The sequence below is a fragment of the Aquila chrysaetos genome, chromosome 20, assembly GCF_900496995.4.
Source record: "Aquila chrysaetos chrysaetos chromosome 20, bAquChr1.4, whole genome shotgun sequence".
Classification (NCBI taxonomy): Eukaryota; Metazoa; Chordata; class Aves; order Accipitriformes; family Accipitridae; genus Aquila; species Aquila chrysaetos.
The window spans coordinates 24,359,384-24,379,510 of NC_044023.1; the positions used below are offsets into that span (position 1 = coordinate 24,359,384).

General features: G+C 45.1%; 2 protein-coding genes across 9 annotated transcripts in view; one reads left to right on the forward strand and one right to left on the reverse strand.

Annotated features, from left to right (window-relative positions):
- RAD18 (RAD18 E3 ubiquitin protein ligase) overlaps positions 1-9,291 on the reverse strand; it is a 67,097-nt gene extending 57,806 nt beyond the window's left edge. For all 8 annotated transcript variants that reach the window (XM_029996246.2, XM_029996244.2, XM_041118784.1 and 5 more), the window contains exons 1-4: positions 9,149-9,291; positions 8,581-8,662; positions 4,414-4,475; positions 2,920-2,990 (exon numbers count right to left, since the gene is read on the reverse strand). In XM_029996246.2, the coding sequence (XP_029852106.1) occupies positions 2,920-2,990; positions 4,414-4,475; positions 8,581-8,662; positions 9,149-9,208 (275 nt within the window). In that variant the 5' untranslated portion in view covers positions 9,209-9,291. The remainder of the gene's footprint in view (positions 1-2,919; positions 2,991-4,413; positions 4,476-8,580; positions 8,663-9,148) is intronic.
- On the forward strand, positions 9,207-11,117 carry LOC115353804 (translation initiation factor IF-2-like). Its single transcript, XM_030043756.2, has 3 exons — positions 9,207-9,497; positions 9,557-9,727; positions 10,361-11,117. Exons 1-3 carry the CDS (start codon positions 9,207-9,209, stop codon positions 10,529-10,531), a joined length of 633 nt encoding a protein of 210 aa, XP_029899616.1. The 3' UTR covers positions 10,532-11,117.
- Positions 11,118-20,127: the final 9,010 nt, after the last annotated feature.

Below are 20,127 nucleotides of genomic sequence, written 5' to 3' on the forward strand. Positions count from 1 at the left end.
ATTTTATGGTCCATTTACTTCTCCCTTGCTGAAGCAGCTTCCACCTAAATAAATTCTGGGGAAGAGATGGAGTTGTGAGTCTTCCTAGGAACAACTCACATAGGACAGTCCTAACTGTACTAAAGGACAATTTCTCTCCTTGAAATTCCTTCTCCAGTCTTCCTGGAAGTTCAATCAGCATATTAGAAATGACAGTACCTGCTCTCTTGAGCACCCAGAGTAGATGTGTTTATTCCTCTGACTCACTAGCTGTCAAGTAACCCTGATTAGGAAACTAAGATATAAACTTGAAAGTAAAAACATATGCATGAAAACACAGATAGTTTTCAGCAAGGAATAATTTTGTACTTACGCAAGTATAACTAATTTCTGTTGCTAAATTTTCTAACTAGGTGATGCAGAAACTGACAATTTTTAATCAAAATAATCTCTTCATGAGAGGACAATGAAATTAATTCCAAAACAACCCCAAAACTTTACACTTATTATTTTTGAAGACACTGGCCTCATTGCAACTGATAAAAACATTGTTCATAAAGGAAAGATGGCACAAATAGTACTGCCCGTCTTGCCCTCCTGACCTGGTCAGAGTGATGAATTCTGCCTGCAAAGCACAGCACAGGCAGCAGAGAGAAAGCTGAGCAAAGGTTGCTCTCACCCTGGCAGTAGCTTATGGGCATAATTGATCAGAGCAATGCACTCCCTTAACTCCCTCACTGCTGAGGATCTTCATGTGCACTTGAACACAAGGGCAGGGCAATGTGAATTCAGACCTATCAAAGCCTATTCAAAACTGCTCCTCTATCCTTTCACACAGAATATAACATTAATGGGCCATAATGAACGACACAACATCTTCACTTTTGCTGGGAAACATCAGAGTCCACCACTTTACAGGGAGGAAGCAGGACTCCCAAGACAATGCTCACTGAGCAGAAATGATCACGAAGGCTCTAATTCTGCAAACACGTGTGCACAAGCTAAATGTTGAGCAAAAGTATAAATGGGATCAGCACTCAGGTTTATTTAGAATGATTTCCATTCCATGCACACACTGACCTTGGAGCACAGCTTTTACTTTGCTAAGTACTACCAACATTAACATTTTCTTTCCCTACAGGCCTGACTTCAGAAATGTGTTTGCATTTTGTGAAATACTGAAAAGATTTAAGGCCTAATTTTCATAAATGCTAAACTACCTGAGGCTCAAAGTCAAGTCAGGATGGACTTGAAGAGCTTAGCATATTTCAAAAATCAACCCCTAGACTTTAGATTTGTTTTGGGGAGGGCCAAAAGGAAACTTGGGGAAGGAGTAGGGGAGGACAGACAGAAGATTTGTCCTGTACCAATATCGCCAGGGCAGAAACTAACAATGCTCTTATGATTTAGTGATACTTGTATCACATAACACTCTCCAGGCAAGTAGCATTCCCCTCAAACTCAGGACGATTTTCAAAGTAAATGCAATCCCAGGCTGAAAGAGGCACAAACACAGGGTGCCCAGCATCTGAAGTGACACAAGATTTACTCACTATCTATATTCTTCTTATTACTCTGCCTTATTAAAGCAGTTATCTTAGTAAGCCACTTGTTGTTGGGCCTTTCTTACCAAGATCCAGCAAGAAGCCTGCACTGGCTCTCTCCCACCTCACCCCCCCACCTGGTGCAGAACAGGACACTAGAGCTTTTGTCTTATTGATTTAACTTTATGTTGTGAAATTGATTGAACTCCAAGTCACAAAAGGAAAGATTATTAAACTACTTTGACTGGTAAGATTTATACTGATCCATTAAAGCAGTCAAAAAAAATTAACTTTTAAGACTCAATATCATAATGGATCCAAGTCAGCACTACTTGTTCCCTACAAAATTAGACATTACAAAAAGAAAAAAAAAAAAAATAGTAACCCATTTATCACTAGGAAACACCAAAGACAGAGTTCAAGCTAAAATAATGGAACTGTAGAATTTCAATTCTTCAAATAAAATCAATTCAATCTAATAGTGGTCATACAGAAGACTAGAACTTCATCACAGAGAAACTCTGTCAAAAAAGCAAGCCATAAACCGAACTATGCTCCCTATCACTTACAAAGCCAAGAATCTCATTGACTTCAAGCTCCAAGTTCATTTCAGAGAAAAAGATGATAGTGTATTTGTCTCCCATAGACATAGGAATACCTGCAAAATACCTAGCAAATCATTGAGCTGCTTCTAATCAAAAGAAAACAGAGAGGTAATACAGGAAATCTTATATATCTAGTGGTAAGCATTTAACAAGTCATGCTTATTCTGTTGTTCCTGTTTTTCAAAGGGATGAGGAGATAAAAAATGAATTAAAAACAGAAAAGAAGATAAGAAATCCAGGTGAAAACACAATACTCCATTACTTCTCTCATCCAGGAACACTCACATTTGGGCTCCCTTAATACCTACATTTTTCCCATCCAATGACTTCACCAAGAGAATTTGCTTGCAAGTTGACCACTACCACCAGACAAAATCCTTCTGTTCAGAATTTCCCCTGCACACACAGGAAGGATCTTAGAAGAAAAGCTTTATTACCATTATTTTCCCCGTAGAATCCTGGCACATCTGCTTGACTTCCTACATGTTGGAAGAGACTGTAACTTAAACAGCAGCTAACCAGAAGCAAAACCAAAATAAGCTTACACAACCCCAACACACCACCTGAGTGGACAGTAGTAACATTCAGCCAGAAAACTGTAGGATTTTTCCAAAAGCGTTACCATTCATGTCTGACAACGTTTCTGTGACACCACAATTTTTTCACTCAGTCCTCACACTTCTCCTTGCTCTGCTCCTCTACAAGGACTCAAAGCCTGGTCATGCAAAGTAAGTCACACCTGCCTTTCCAGCTGCCAAACCAGAGAGAGTATTCATAAAATTAGAGTATACCTTGCAGAATTAAAGCTCTTTACTAGTTCATCTAATGTCCGGTTATTTTTCAGGTCAGATTCCGAGACTGCCTATTAAAAAAAGAAAGAGAAGGGAAAAAAAAAAAAAGACAAACACAAACATTCAAATGCAGTGAAAACAACAAGTACCCAGAAAATGTTCAAGTGATCAATAATTTGTTTCTTGGATCAATGCCTCAACTACCCCCCAATAAAATTGCTATGTGAATGAAGATGCAAACTAAAATAACTGTCTTAGAATTGTAAGTCTGGGAAATAATAGGTAATAGATAAAACTGAAGCATAAAGCTAAAGCAGCAAAACCCAGTGTACCCAGTCTCCAACAATGCTCTATTGTAGCCCGGTTCTAATTATTTTGAAAACCAAACCAAGGACCCCAAGAATGCGATAAGAACTTTAAGCAACAAGGCATGAAAACTGATGAAGGGAAATGTTAATCTTCTGATTATGGAATGAAAATATGAATTACGAGATGGCTTTGTGCATTCAACTCATACTTTTTAAACAATTTCTGATTTTCATCTCTCTGGCTGCCTCTCTCTGCTCTTCTTTTTTACAAAGCTTTTATTAGTCTTGCTCATATCAATACCTGTGATTTTTAAGAAGGCAGTAGTAAAATGTACTCCATCAAGTAGTCTGCACTTGTTTGAATGTTTAAAAACTGGCAAAGCTACAAATAGATCTGTTTTCCAGTCTTGAAAAGTCTAGTCTGGTTCATGCTTTAGAAACACAGAAGAAAATTACTTCTATTTTGCCAATATTCCTGAAGTGCCATTCATTGTTTTTAGTTAGCCTACCATTTTTAGGAGTTCAATAAAGCCCAATTGGCTTAAAATAAAAAGTTAGATGAAGGCTTAGAATAAATTGTATTCTGTGTTCTTTAATCAAAAAAGGCCTTCAAGTCAGATCTTAATAATCACCCACCTGCAGAGCAGGCCTAACCTGCCTGTAGTGCTTTTCACATTTAACCTAATTCTCATGGCAAACGGCTCCTCTCCCTGGCACATAACATAGTCCTCTCATCCCCAAAAAGGCTACATGGTACAGTCAGTGAGTTCTAGGACTAGGTGGTCTGTGGACACTTCTAAAGGCTCCTTGAAAGATGAAGTGATGCCACTCAATCACAGAAAATTTAAGTGCTTAAATTTCAGCACTCATATTTTAAATGATGGTGTATTTTAACAAATTAGGAGGCAATCTTAAATGTTTCACAACAGATTGCATACACAACTCTGAGCCAAAACCCAGGTTTGATACTCCATCTACTTCTACCTATGCTGACAGAAGAGGAGCTCTGTACCAGGAGAATTCCAGTTGTAAGAGCACCACACTTTGCCCAAAGAGCTGCTCACCAAAAGGAAAGGTGGTAATATATGACCAGAATTAATTATTTAGCATAGTCCAAAGGGAAAAGGTCCTGAGATGCAACAAAAAAATAAAACAAAAAACAAGCTGAGGAAAGAAAAACACTTACCACACAGCATGTTGGACACTGAGTTTTGTAGGACAAAAACTTGCGTATACAAAGGGAACAATCTGGAAAAAGGAAGTACGTCATTTTTAAACAGGCATTCTTCCAAATGCAGTTCAACATCCTTACTAGTAAATTTCCTTTTTGTAAATATATGCAAACTATTGCACAAAACACCAATATTGAAAATACACCATTTTTCCATAGTATCAAGATTATCATTGTAGCAAAAAAAAAAAAAAAAAAAAATCTGTATTTTATGAAAGCATCTTTCAACATTTAGTCTCGGTCCCTCTGTCAAAAGCAGATGTTTACTTTTGTTTCTTTAACACAAGACAAGAAAACCTTAGTCTGCTACCACCACTAAAAAGCAGTGTGTTTGCACTGCTCACTCCCCCACCACTATTTTTTTTTTTTTTTTAACATGACTGATGTTGGATCACTTTCATATTCCTGCATAGCCCCAGACAAACTCTCTAACCCCTCTTTTTCCCAGGTGTTTCTTCCCCTTTCCAAAACAATACCATCCTGTTGTTGAGGGAAAAGGTTAAAGAGGATGGGAAACAGCACTGGAACGCTAACCGAGAGATGGCTTAAATGTTTCCCAGGAAAAGGAAGTCATACCACCATCACAGGATGGTAGTGTCTTTGGTGAAATATGCCATAAGCTTTATTTTGTCGCAGTATATTCCTGAATTTATTCTACTTTCTCTACTTATCTATGAGCTTTCATAACCACTTCAAGATACAAAAAGTTTCATCACTCTCCAGCAAAACAGATGCTCACTTACTAGATCATTATTGGTCAGAGCCTCAGCACTTAACACATTTAGCAACAGCTACCTAAGCAGATATATTTCAAAGACTCTCTGTGAAGGAGTCTGAAAAGCAGCAGGAGCATTAATGCACTAATTCAACACTTAAAACTGCAAATCCATCTAAATACTCAAAAATTACATTATATAGTAAGATGTGATATGGGGGGAAGGAAGACATTATAAAAAAAATAAAATTAACTGAATGAATATGAATCAACTTACAGATCTAGCCTGCCAACATCCGACACCCAGTCACCTTTAGTAAGCAATGGGACTGATGTATGTTTGCAGCCATCGCTGCTCATAGCTAGGGTAGCTGAAGTATGTTCAAGGACAATTAAGCTCTTAATCTTAATGTTTGTGCCTAGGGCTGTCTCTGGGCCCAGGCAGAGAAGACAACAGGCTCACAATCCTGTCCCCAGCCCCTTCTACTCCACTCGCCTCCTCTTCCTACTGGAGAAATAGCCCTGCCATGGCTCAGGTCTCAGCCTGCCATTCCTGGGGTAACGAAATAGGTCTCTGTCTACTGTAGACAGCACATACCCCAAGAATTAAATGGTACCACAAAGTTCACTTCCATCTGCACTGACAGACCAAACCCACCTGTAAAACTGCATCTACCAAACTAATTACAAGACTCAGCTGCAGCACCGTATTTCAGTATACAGAAGAGAATCCCAAAGTATGAATTTAAGCTGATAACCATCACTGGATGCTTAGTGACAATGACAGAATGAAAGTATGCAAGTCTCTGCCAGCAAATAACAATCTCCATTGAGTTTAAACTAGAGCTAGCAATGTTGTGAGAAGAAAGAGGAATAAAACAAGCTTGGCATGAGAAAAGTCAGCAAGGCCACAATTTACATGCTGCACATGGAAGACCATAGGTGTTCTTTTAAGTGAGCAAGCAATTCTGAAACCTGCTTAGCTGGAAGCATGGTAGTAATTTCAATACAGGTTTAAAGACAGTAAAATCCTGGATGACAAAAAAAAGCTCCCTCCAACGGCTATAGCCACTTCTATATGAGTAAGTCAGGTCCAGGTTCCCCTGCCCACCTTCCAAGCTACAATGGCCCCAGGCCAGGGCTGCACAGTTGCACTCGCCCAGAGCTGTGCTGGGGATAAAGGCTCCGACTTCGGCATGCTGCTGATTCACCAGGGCCAGCGGCTGCTCCCAGCACCAGCTCCATCCCTTGCTGGAGGGCAGCACCCTGATGGCAGAGGCAACAGAATGCAGAGCTCAACCACCACCTGCCGCCAGCCCCTGGCTGGTTTCAGCCGTTGGGGTTCCTCGGGAGAGCAGCACATTTTAACACCCCTGTGCCAGCGGTCATACCCGCAAGAAGCAGACCTGGCAGTGATAACCTCTTACACCACCTCAGCATGGATGGACAGAGTTTGTACTCTCAGACTGAAAGTGTAAGAAATCTCAGGGCCACAATCCACTCTGCCCCTGGTGAGATGTCCATATTAGAGAAGACATTCATCTTCAGATGCTATTATTATGTGAAAGAAATACGAATGGTACATCTATTCTGTCACTAAAGATACAATCTGAAGCACTGTGAAAGTTAAACACCTGCTGTCAAGAGAGCTACTGAATGCTACCAGTCACCCAAGAAGGAGCACAGGAGGAATTTTAAGTAGCTATAGGTGCAAACAGATTATAGAGATGTCTAGAAGCCCTGCAATAGATCATGAAGAAAAAGAGGAACAGAAAAAAATATTTGCAAGCAAATAATTACTCATTAATGGCAGAGGGCTTTTTGCTGCAATTGTACAATCTCAGTGGACTGAAGAGATTACACAGAGACGACTGAGTAGGAAATACTTCACGAAATCTTGATTTATTATAGAAAACTTAGGCTTTCTGCAATTTGCAGGGGGAAATTAAATGTGTGATCTGTTAAAAAAAGAAGGTAGACAGATTCTTTTCAAAGTTAAGGGCCTCTGAACCCAGCTGTGTCACAGGCAGGCTCTAACACCAGCTACTGTAGAGAACTTCCAATGCTCCCCCCCATAAATATGCTGTTTTCAATGGTGATAGTTTTGCCAAGCTAAACTAAATTTCATTGCCAAATTACAATGTCCTCCTTCATGTAAGGAAGAGGAAGTACTATAGTTTCTGAACAAAACAATTATAAGCATTTATTTTAATGTGAGAAAAGGCAATGTACTTCCCCCTAATCTCACTCTCAGTAAACTGCTTCACTACCACGTTCCAGCAGATATCAGCCTGAGGCAGACAGAGCAGCACGGAAAATTTTAGTTCATAACACTTAATGCTCTCTGCCATGCAGCTTTGCATTTTTTTTTTCTGCCCTCAAGATGTTACGAAAGATACTTACATGAAGAATTGTAGGAATAGGTGGTATTTAAGTGCATTAATCCAGATGATGTGTTTATGCTGTCAGAAGGTTGCAGCTGTAACTGCACAAGAAAAGGCTGCTGGCTGCTTCACAGCTTCCATCCAAAAGAGCTCCTCAGAGGCAAACAACCTTGCTGGCTAAGCCACAAGTAGAAGAGCTACATGTTTTATAAAGGAAATGAAGGATCGGTAATCTCTGCTCTACATGCCAATAAATAATCGATGGTCAAATGACGACTTGTCTCTGAAACTCTAAAGGAGAAAACTCTTTTTTGGGGACATTTTTCAATAGTTTTCTGTCACTCAGCTAAGGTGCAAGAGGATTTTGACAGCCCATAGGGCCCACAAGGTCATTCTCCAGTCTTGTGTTTCCTGGGATAGATGTATGAAGACCAAACCATTCACTCAAAATTTCTTTGAGTGCGCCTTCTTCGGCCCTACCTGTCTGCCTTAATCTGTCAACTGAATGACAAGTCAGACTTAAATGGAGTCACAGGGCCAAGACACACTCCCATCACAGCCACCCCTGTACTCCCTGGAATGTATGGCAAGGTGTGTTTACATGAAATGTGTTAATTCTAAATTCCACAAAATCAGAGGATAGAGGGAAGAATGACCTCCCCGCCCCTCTATTGGCTTGCCACAAGTGCCCCATTTACCTTTGCTCCTACTCGAGCAATTTTTATTAAAACTGATGTTTCTGTGCAATTTTTTTTATTAAAACTTCAGTAAATTTAAACTGCAACCACCCAGTCAACAGTGATGTATTATTGATCCTCCATAAAATACCTTAATCACAGGGTAGGAGGCACACATTTACAATGAAAAGGAAGTAACAGTTTTGTGTTGACCTCTATGAATTTAGTCAGTACTCATGAAGTTAGGACAGCCGACAGCAGGATGGGGCGAGTGCCGCAAGAGCAAGGAATTTCCAGACAGCCCTTGCGGCGCGAGAAGGAATCGTGCTCCTACCGCCGTACTTACAGTTATGCGAGCACTGGGGAATCATCATCGCGATGCTGAAGTAATCAAAGCATATCCCACACCGCAACAAGTCATCCACTGCCTGCAACGGAAAGCCGAGGTCACCGAATGGCTCACGGGGGGACATCCTGGGCCAACGGCAGGCTAGCGAGCGCCCGCTTCCAGCCCCGTCCTCCGTGCCTGTACGTTCTCACACCACGCAGGTCAAGGCAAATCGCCGGCACCCGGCGAGGGCGGAATTCAGTCTCAGGGCCCTTACGGCCGGGAGCCCCGCGGCGGGGCCGGGCCGGGCCGAGCCGAGCCGAGCCGGGGCCCGCTGACGGCCGGCGCTCAGCCCCGCGCGGGGGCACGACGGGGCCCGGAGGAGCGGGCCGGGGCCTCGTCCCGCCGCCGGAGAGAGCCACGGAGGGCCTCCCCCGGCCGGCCTGCCGCCCGCCAGCCGCGCACCCCACCGGGCAGAGGGGGCTGCGGTGCCGGCGCGGCTCCGCCTGAGGCCGGGCCGCTCCCCGGCCGCCCCGCTGACACGCCGCCCGCCATCTCGCTCGCCCTCCCGCCGCGCCTCACGCACCTTCAGCGGGGACAGGCTCGCCGGCCACGGCGGCTCGGGCACCGGCAGCGCCAGGGCCATGGCGGCCCGACCCTCGCCTCACGCCCGGCCCGGCCCGGCCCGGCCCGGCAGCCAGTCCAAATCCCCCGCGCTGAGCCCTGCGCGCCGCCACCGGGCCGCGCTTCCGGCGGCGCCGCGGCTGCCGGGAGCTGTAGTCCGGGCGGCGGGGCCGGGGCCGGGGCCGGGGCTGAGCCAGAGGCCGAGCCAGAGCCGGGCCAGGGCCAGACCGCCTCGCCGGGCCGCGGCGGAGCCCGCCGGCGCCTCAGCCCCGTCTCCCACCGGTGCCGCTTGCTTTGCAGCGTCCGTTTTGGTTCGCCTCACTAGCCTCCACCCCCAGTAAGCGGCCTTCCAGGGCCTCTTCCCACACAGGTGTTCCAAGGGAACGGCCGAAAACGAAGGTGTCGACACAAAACCCGCACCGGGGGCGAGGCCGACGAGGAGCACGGCCGTCGGCTGGTCACCGAACCCCGGTGCCAGGCTTCGGAAAGCGGCTCCCGGGGAGACGTGCCCAGCCGCACCCCCGGGCACGGCAGGAACGCGGTACAGAGCCTGGGAGAAGCTTCTCGAAAGCACAAACTTCTCATCTCACGGCTAGAACGCGTTCTGCTTGCATCTTCTAATGATGTTCAGTTAAACACCCACTTGGGAAATTTTAAAATCCTGTGGTTGAATATTAACTGAAGTAATTTCTCAGGACCAAATGCATCCTCTAACAGGCATTTTCAATACCTTCCTCTCCCCTTTTTAATGCACCTGTGGAAGTTATAGCACAGACATCCCCAAAGCTGATTGACAGTTGGACTCTGATCTTAAAGTTCTTTTCCAACCTAAACGATTCTATGAAACCAGCTAAAATAATGGCACTGATTTCCATGCATTCGCTGTGTTCATTGAACTCCCACGGACAGCTTGTGGATGCAATGCAGTTCTCAACCACTGTGATAAGTTGTTTACTCGGGTGACAAATGAGGTGTGTCATTGAGTGATCCCATAAGCTAGACGTGAGAGTCTTCACCCGTAACTTCCAGGAGATGTTCATTTAAAAAACATCTAAGACACTATGTCAATGAGATTTGGAAAAACAGCCCCCCCCCCCCCAACTTCCCTTCTGCAGTTAACCCAATCCACCACCTCACAATCAGTCCTGTTTTCTGTTTACGTTTCTCCACACAGGTGTACGTCAGCCCTTTGCTATGGGAACGACCTTCCGCACAGGCACACACAGGGCTGTGTTGGGTTGCCATGGAAATGAGCATCATCATCATCATCATCAGCTCCGTCCTGGGCATGGCCAGATTTGACTCTCTGATTCCTGCAGAGGAGACATCACAAAACCCAGGCTAAAAATACATGGCCTTACGGAGGAAAACCAAAAAAATGGCAGGTAGCAATGGTCATGGCTGCATACTGCCGATGTGGCTTCAGAAGGTTTAATAATTGCCTCGGTGTTTGGGGGAACTAAGCACATTGCCAAAGTCACATAGGATAAAATTGCAAAACAAATTGCACTGTCTTGGTGCAATTCAAATTTCAGAAGCCAGCCACGTACCAAGGCCTGCACCAAGGCCATGCCGGCAGTGCACACGTAGTGCCCATCACACAGGGTGCTCACTGAAGGGGAACGGCATCAGTCCTCTTGCAGATGGTCCACTGCAATGCACTGATACACTTCACTCCACACTGCATGCTGTTACGAATACTCCTGTTGATTAAATTCATTGTAGCAGAGGTTTTTACACACACACACTGCATATTTAACTATTTTGTATATTAGTCTGCAGAACAATAATGCCTCCCTTTGCTTCCTTCATTTCACAGGTTTGTTTTAAGCACTTCACTTTTGTAGCTGCTGGTGACTCAAATGTGCTGTTATCTGAAATCCATGCGCATGCATGCCTGATCTTTCCTATGAGTTTTTGTAGCAGCGTAATTTCCACGGTCTTACTCCTGATTTGTGCTATTCTGATTTTTGAATCAGATAAAGTAAAGTCAAGCTCCATGAACTGGCACTCAATAATTCTTATATATATATAAAAGGTACTCCATGACCCACACGATGGAGAAGGTCAGAAGAAATGATCATAATGGACTCTCCTGGCCTTACGCATTATGAATCTCTGAATTTATATATTTGAATGGATCTGATTACTGTCTGACACTTGTGAAAAGTGCTAGAATTCACAGAATAATTTCATTGCCATTTAAGTGCCCATTCTTTTCACCTTAAAGAATCCATTTCTTCTGCTTTCTCTGCGAGCTGTGAAAAATTAATATATCAATCTCTTATGGTTCTTTTTCAATTTTCTCTTCTTTCTCTACCTTTAAGCACTCTGCAGATCTTGTTCCAGGTTTGCACACTTTCTGACATGGCTTATTGATTGGCAATTAACTCATCCTCCCCAGGAATGGACACAAGCATTTCATTACTACAGCAACATGTTTATTTTTTATTTTGGTAGACTGGTGAATAGCAAAGGGCAATGAGTTTACAGCTGAGCACCATCCAAACAGGCTGCTACTGAATAAAAAGCAACTTAAACTATTTCCATGGTAAAAGCACCGCATCAAAAAAACTGGAAAACCTGTGCTTTCACCTGAATCGTTCTCCATTATACCAAAAAAAAGTATGACTCAGAAGTTAGAGAGCATCCACCTTCTTAGGCAGCGTGGCCAAATTATCCCCTCAGCCTGCAGTGAGGGGGTGAGCTCAGGGCTGTGGGTTGCTCCCTCTCACGGGCAGCGTTTAGCAGAGCCATCCTGCAGTGCCTCTGGTTTGTGGTGGCTCTGTGCCGGGGGATCTGGAGAGGCACGACGGGGCGGCAGGGAGGGAGCTGGGGGCCGTCTCAGCTGGGGGTCTCACCCCACAGAGAGGCAGTCGTCATTTAGAAGCAGCAAAGGACATTTCAGTTGGAGCTGTCCGGCGGAGCCATGGATGCCCCCAAGTCTTGGCAGCTAAAAAGAGCGTGGTTCTTTGCGAGCATTTTCCCCGTGGGCCACAGTCCTGTGGGCTGTCCCGCAGCAGCTCTCCCACCGTGGGGAGAGGCACTGGGAAGCCTCTCACCCCCCTCCAGCCATACCGGACTGCCGGGAGAATTTGGACAGGCAAAATGCTCCTGCCTGCTCAGTTGGAGCCTGCTTGAGCATGGCGGGTCCCAGGGAGCAGACTTAAACCCAAGAACTCCTGCAGAGTGAGGACAGTTATCCTCCTCCATAGGAATGCTTCCCGCTGTTTTATTGGCACTTTGGACTTTGGTGTAGCAGTATTTAACTGGTTTATTTTGCTGAACTACCAAGTTACAACTTGTTATTTTACACAGAACACCAAAACAGAGAACATACACCCTCCTCCCAACCCCCTGAAATACTCATTTAAATTAAAATACCAGTAGGAACCAACCTGCATTTCTGTAAGCTTAATGCCCTGTTCTGTTAGCAGAGAGAAATGTATGGAAAAGCTTAGTAGGAGGTGGAGTAGCCTGACACAAAGCAAATCTCCAAAAGCTACTTATTTTCATATGTACTGTTGAGACAAAGAAAATATTTAAGTGGACTTTTACATAGTCCCCAGCTAGTTGCGCACAACTTAATAATGTAAAAAGTGCTTGTTCCCAAATGGTGCTCCAGCTTCAGCACTGCTTACAGAACTGTTGTTTTTCTCTGACAGACAAATGGCTCATCTTCAGCTGCCCATAGTAGATTGCTCTTGAAACGAAATACTCCATCAAGATCTGCCTCTCATGTGTATGTGTCACTGGACATACTTTGTGATAGAAATACAAATGCACCATGGAAACAAGCCTCTGGGACACAAGGATGTAGATTGGATGAAAATCTGCAGAAGAACATATTGTACTTAAAAAAAAACAAAAAACAAAACCAAACCATAGAACATTTTGAATTGATTGTTTCTAAATATTTTCAGAGATTCCTTAACATTCAAAGCAGTGGAAAGTTTCTCATCATGTCATTCCCAACTAAAAAGAGGAGAAGAGCCTGAATACCATGAATAAGATTGTTCAAAAACATTTAACATTGACCTAACTCTGCCCTTATGTTAAAGTTGGCAGCAATTTACTGTTTTCTACATGACTAAATTTAGCCTGATGTTGAGAATTTTAGAACAAAAAAATCCCACCATGAAGTACTAACTCTTGAGATGGGACTATACAAAGTCTCTGTCAAAGCAATCCTTTCAATAGCAATCCGAATTAAATATTCACCATGCCAACCAAAATAACAGCATTTCAGATCTAACATCTGCCAGTGCAGACAGCGTGAACAACCCATCAGACCAACACAAGTTAACCAAGACAAGGTTTGGGCCAGCAACATAGCTAAGACCCAGCACTTATCCAAAGAGCTTTACTCGTTCTTTCCTGGACTGAGCTGAACATACAGCATCGGTCAAAAGCCTGCAGCAACACGACAAAGATGTAGCATGTAACAGCCTTTGGGTAAGTCACGGGTGTGCAAGAAGGCTTAGCACCGCAGCGTGAGCTTACTATTTAGTGTCAAAGGTTACTTACGTGACAGCGAGCACATCAATAATCAATACATACAAACTTTGTCATTTAGCAAGTTACAAGGGTCCAAACACAGGGGGTTTAAATAGAGTCATTGCTGGAGGCAGAGGGGTGTATTTTCCATGTCCAGTAAGACATTTCTACCCTAGTTTCATGCTTCCAAGTAAAATGTAATCTAGCTGTGACATTTATTGCGATAGTAACTGGTAGCACTAATGACTTTTTTTTTCTTCAGGAATCTGTTTGCAGTCTGTTTCCCTCTAAATTCAGGACAACAGAAGCAAAAGAAATCACATCGTTTCCCCCTCCTCCATCAAATGCTCGGTGCAGCCTTTTGAAGCAAGAAGACAAGAGAGCCTGTCCTGGTGGGGTTCAGGTGGGGAGCAGGGTCCCTCGATCTGGGGCGGGCGCAGGCTGTGGAGCCGCAGGAAAGCTCCCAGGGGCATGCTCAGGGTGAACCAAGCACGAGAGGGACTCGCTGCTCCTCTTCTCTTTTTTGACGATATTTGGGGAGAACTTGTCTATTCACACTACAGCGTCAGAATCAAAAGGAGTTAGCAGAGTCACTCTGGCTGAGAGCTGCAGTGGTATTTCAGACCCCCCCCCCTTTTGAAGCACATTACCAGCGCTTCTTAAAAGGTCTGCCATTAGAGTTTTATATGGAAAGAAGTGCGTAAAGCTGGGATCAAAAGCCTCTCCAGAGTGTACTCAATTTGGCTGCTTTAATCTTCTAATAATAGTCACTATTACCCAGATTGTCATTTAAGAACTCCTATTGACTATTAGAAAAAAAATGTAGACAGACTTCTCAGGCATGAAGCTGAAGAGAAGAGTTTAAATGAGACATATAAATTACTTCACTGAAAAGTTCACTCTGGAAGTATGGTATTATTTTACAAAGCTAAATCTGTCTCTTCTTGCATATACCACAGTAGGGTACTCAGCGTTAGGACTGGCCTGGGATGGGGCAAGACCAAAACTCCCGCAAGCATGGCAGTGCTGCCTTCACACATCCCTGAGGGGTACAAACACTTTTCTGTGCCCTTCCCAGGATCTGCTGCAGACCATAGCTCGTTAACACCTTGCAAGACCAGGACATAAATATTTGAAGGACTGCGCTAATATCAATGTATTTAGCCTCTTAATATTCCTGCCACAGAGACAGCATTTTCTGTTTTCGCAGGCAGGAGAACTGGGACATTCCGATGCTCACTGTCAGCATCTAATTCCTAGCAAATGTCTAGTGCTTGTGCCAAAGTTCTCTTTTCTGAGACAGAAAGAGCTATCAGAAGCAGGAAATTTTATCCTTTTTCCCCTTCTTACTTCAAGGCACAATCTGAAATGGTTCATTAAAAATAATAGCATTAGTCTAACAAGATTATGCAGAATTGTTTTCTGTCATAGTCTTTTCAGAGACAGGAGGCACTGAAGAAATTTAACATTTCTGCTTCAAGGATTTTTCATGGCAGTGAGATGATGCAGATTTGGTATTTGGATCAGACGCTGTCAGTCAACCAGCGATGCTAAGCGCCGCTCAGCCGTTAGCAGCTCATAGGATCAATGAAGAGAACATGCTTGAAATGGGTCAGGTTGGGCGGGTGGTCATTACGGCAGCGCTTGGCTCGCCAGCACCGTAAGAAAAGGACCCTCTGTCCAGTGTGTGCGCCATTTAATTGTTGAGTATTTTAGCTGAGAACAGCATGTAGTGAAGAACAGCCTGGAATAAAATGTGCCTACCTTGGTATAAAAGACGCTGCTCAATCTTTTTAAATTTAAAGAAAGCAAAGGCAAAAAAAAAGTAAGAAATACATAAATAGCAAATCTAGAGGTCGATGTACATTACCGTGAATTCGGGGTGTTTTGTCCTTAGCAAACAGAAAATGAGCTCATGTGGTGCTTTTCACCTGGGAAAGAACACTGGTTTGTAGCACGACAGTGGCACAAGCAGCCAAATCGGGGACGGACGGAGTGGCGTGGGGGAGTCAGACCTGTGGTGGTTAAAGTTCATCCCGGAGGAGTCAGCGGGGCTGGAGAGGAGACAGCCAGGAGCATTAACGCATTAGCAGCGTTTCTGGCAGCCCAGCAAAGGGCAAGGGAATGAAATGCACGAAACACAGAAAGGCCTCCAGCTCTGCAGGCATTTCTCAAATGTGGACCTCCTCTTTTTTAAACAAGCAGTATATGGAATGCCTCCTGAAATTAATAGAAGACTTCTAATGAGACAATATATTAGATCAAAAATTACAAGCCTTTTCACTAAGTGTTTACATCCTCTAACTGTTTATTAAATAGTTTAGTTCTTCCTATACCACCCGCTTGGCAAAGGGCATATTGACCAAACAAGCTATTTAGTGTGGCAGAGACAGCGAAGGGGCTGTTTTGCTGGGTAAGCTAATGCTGTCATCTGCTCCTACCATCGATCTGATGTCCTCTAAATGGTGTAACAAAGCTTGGAAGTAATGGGGCAGAATGGAAGGATAAACTTTGTGAATGCTACTTACTTGTTTCCTTGCAGTGGCTTTCAGGAAATAATACTTCTTTCCTACATCTTTGATGCTATTTGGTTCAGCATACTAACCTGACCAAAAATCACTGTGTTCTGCGTGCTTCACCCTCGGAGAACTGCAGAAGCGGAGCCCACGCACCCCTGACACCAGGACATTTTATTCTGCGTTCCCACCATTTCCTCAGAGAGCTGTGAACTCGGCAAGCTAGAGCATTGCAAGCAAACAGAATGACCAGATAGCAACGATCCACACTGCTTTGTCTCAAGCACACAGCGTCAGGGGCATTTTGCACAAGGCACTTTATAGAGGAGATGGCATTGCGTGGCAAGATCTTTTATGGCTGCTTTTACAAAATCCAATTTAAACTGCAATTCATCTTTAGTGGCAGTTTACAAATCGATGATCGGCATTTCCAGCTGACACTGGGGCCCTGTAAGACACTCGTGCACTTTACAGCCTCTTTCCCTTCCTCAGGGTTTCTGTGCAGCCCTTGGCAGCAATGACCCTGCTCTGCTGCTCGAGCTGCGGACGGCACAGCGACCGACGTGCTGGTGCATTAGCATCTCCTGGCCCTCCCCGGTGGCTGGCAGCACGGGGAATCCTGTGCACGCACTGGCCCAGCTCCGTCTGCCAACACCAGGACCTTCTGCTTCCCACCACTATTTCGGTGCACTCAATGCTCAACCCAAAGCACGCACCTGATCAGCTGCTGCTGAAGCATTGCTGCTGTTGTTTTTGCTCAGCTCCTTGTTCCTTGGCAGAGAACAGCGCTGGCCTGTTCAGCATCAGCTCTCTGGAGAGTTTGGGTCTATTCCCAGCTCTAAAACCCGCTCGTTCAACTTCAGACAAGGACCACCCCTATGCCTCACTTTCTTTATCTGTTAGGTTGCTCAGGGGCTTCACATGACTGCTGTAAAGCTTTTAACATCTACAGCTGTGAATGTGAATGACTGCTTCAGTGTTTACAATTTATATTCCTTTTTTTCCATGCCTGAACACGCAACCAGAACAAACCCACTGCATTATACAGCATTTCATATGTTGCCCTCCCATGAGAAGTTCTCCTGATGTGTATTTTTCATTTTCAAAAGGAATAAAATTTGTTGTAACGCTGTAGTATCTCTTTTGAGAGGTCAAAAATATGATCTTCAAAGTTGAGATAAGGAGCAAATTATTTATTTGGATTATGATCCATATCATAGTCCACTCACACAGAATCCCTTCTCTGCATAGGACACAAAGGCCCAAAATCTAGGAAAGTTCTTTTTAATTATACGTCACCTTTTCTTTGCAGGACAAAGAGACAAATGAAATCATAACGCAATGATAAATTCTCTCTTTTCCAGCCCACACTGAGCAGGAGCAGGCAGCGTGTTCAGGCTGACCTCGCCGTGCTCGCTTGGGAGACCGGGGAGGGGAGCAGCCACCTGCGACAGGGCTGTGAAAAGGTCAGGAGCTGCAGCAATCCATGCGCCTCGCCAGGCTCGCTCCTCTTTCCGTGGCAGGTTTTCCTTCAGCTGCTGTAGGGAACGGATCTGCCTGCAGCAGAGCTCAGGCAGGTTGCTCGGTGGCTGTAAAGACCAGCAGGATCCTTCCTTGAGTAAACGTGCTGGCGAGAACGTCCTTCGCACGTGGGAGAAGCGCCCGCAACGGCTTCGGTGCATTTGAGGGAGCGAGGTGAAGGCATGACAGCCGTGCAGTTGGCAGCCTGAGCTCGCCGCAAGCTGCGGTCGAAGGACGTCACCCTCTCTTGGCGTCGTGTCCCGCGGGGCTGCCGTCGCCTCTGCCCGCCCCGGTCTGCCCGCAGCAAGGCCAGCGGGCGCAGCCACAGTGCCGCAGCCCCCCTGCCCCCTCCTGCCGTGGCTCCGCCAACACAGGTGACGGCAGCCGTGTCCGCTGACAGTCCACGTTTCCACCCTGGGCCTTCCCTCCCTCCCTGCCCGTTCAGCAGTCCCCTCTGGCTCTCCTGCCTCGCTTCTACCGCAGCAGGTCCTGGACCCTCGCCGGAGCTGCCGTTACACAAACAAGGACCCTCAGCCTCAGTCCTCCTCCTCGAACTGGGTGAGCGCATCCCGCTCAGCACGGCATCAAACCTCCCCGAACTTCATCAGGCCAAGCGTCCATTACCAAATGGGATTTAAATGCACTGTTAATTAGGCTCTGCTGTTCGCAGCCTACTCTTACCTCTGCTTTGATGAAACAGGGAAGCCTGCGTCTGCTGAACAGGGAACCCAGGAGCTCTTTGAAGAGCCATTACAAAAATAGACCTCAGCAGCTATGAAGTAAGCTTTCATGAGACAGAGTACCTTCCACTCAAAGCCTGGGCTTAACTTTTATGTCTTAACCGATCTCTGCTGTTAGACAAATTGTGCCATCAGGGAAGATGGAGATGTGCCCAGCAGCGGGGCGGCGTGGAGGACACGGGAGCAGCACCCCGCTCCGGAAGGCGACGAGGCTGCGCGGGCTCGGATCCAGCCCCGCCGGGTGGAAGAGACGTCCCTGGGAGGCAGCGGCGGGGTGAACAAGCTGGAAGCCTGAGCTCTCCTCCTGGCTGCTCTCAGCACTCCTCTGCCGGAGAAAAATCAGGCATGGGATCAAAGCAGCCAGAGGAGGATTTCACGGGGGGTGGGCTATCAAAGTGTATGTAAGGGGGTGCTGGGTCAGCCCTGCAATGTCTGCTATTTTTTTGAACATGTATAAATCACTGTGAGATTCAAAGACAACAGACAGCAGAGGCTGATTCAGAGGTGCTACTTTTTTTCTTCATGTCATTAGTTGTTGGCTAAAAGCCTCCAGTTCAGTGATGGTCCCACCACCCCACTACCGTTTTCTTGGCGAGCAAAGTGCACCAGCCTCGTGCGCAGTAGTGCAGCCAGCACACCGAGAGCTTCGGTCACTGCCTTCCAAGCACAAAAGACAATTCCCTCATTTCCCAATTAGGGAAATGCTAATAACCTTTCATTAGTCAAAATGTTCACAGCCCGTGTGCTGAAACATATTTATCACCCCCAGCGGAGCTTATACTGGCAGGTAACACTGCACTGAACTGCAGTCAGCTCCCTTCTGCTGCTATTTATCTTTCACACAGAAATGCCTTGAAAGCACAAACGAAATCTTTTTGTCTTTTTTTTTTTTTAGTCTACTTCAATGTTTTCAGGCCAATGTAAATCAGTGGAAAAAAATCTTACAGTTTTATAGAGCAGCATGGAAACTTCCATGAAAAAGCTGTTAGAGTTAGCGGCTGAAGGAGCCAGAAATAATATTTAAACTTTCTCTTGAACTGTTTTGAGACAGACACGATGAGTAAAATCACTCTGGGCATTTCATAATAAACCAATGCTGATCAAGTTGGGCCTGACCTAAGGGCAGCATGAAATGCCAGTGACTGCTTGACAGGCAGCTTGGGGAGAGGAGGCAGCAGACAAACCCATTGCAGCCCTGACTGGAGGCAGGGACACAAATTCAAATAATAAGCCATCAATGAATTAGTCTTTGCTGATTTTGGTCTTCTGCTACAGCAGATGCTTGTTGACGCTAGATAGCTGTTGTTCTAGCATATGCAGATACCTCCCATTTGGACGCTGATGCTGATCCAATAAATGTTATGAAAATCATGAGTAATCTCACTAGCTCTGAGTTATTCCAATATAAAAACTATCAAACTGATAAGCTGTGCACAGTTAGACGCACTGTTAGGTCTGTAAAATTTTCCATTCTATTTGATCATCTCCAACAGCTTATTCTTTTGCCAGCTTTTTGGTTTAGAGTCTCTGTTTGGCTGCTTGGTTCTCAGCCTGGGTGCAATTCCTTTTTTTCCCTCAAAAAAAAAAAAGCTCAACAAAATTAATTCAGCTACTTACAGAAATGCAAGGATGCTGTGTGCTTTTAAGAAACAGTACCAGCAAAAAGA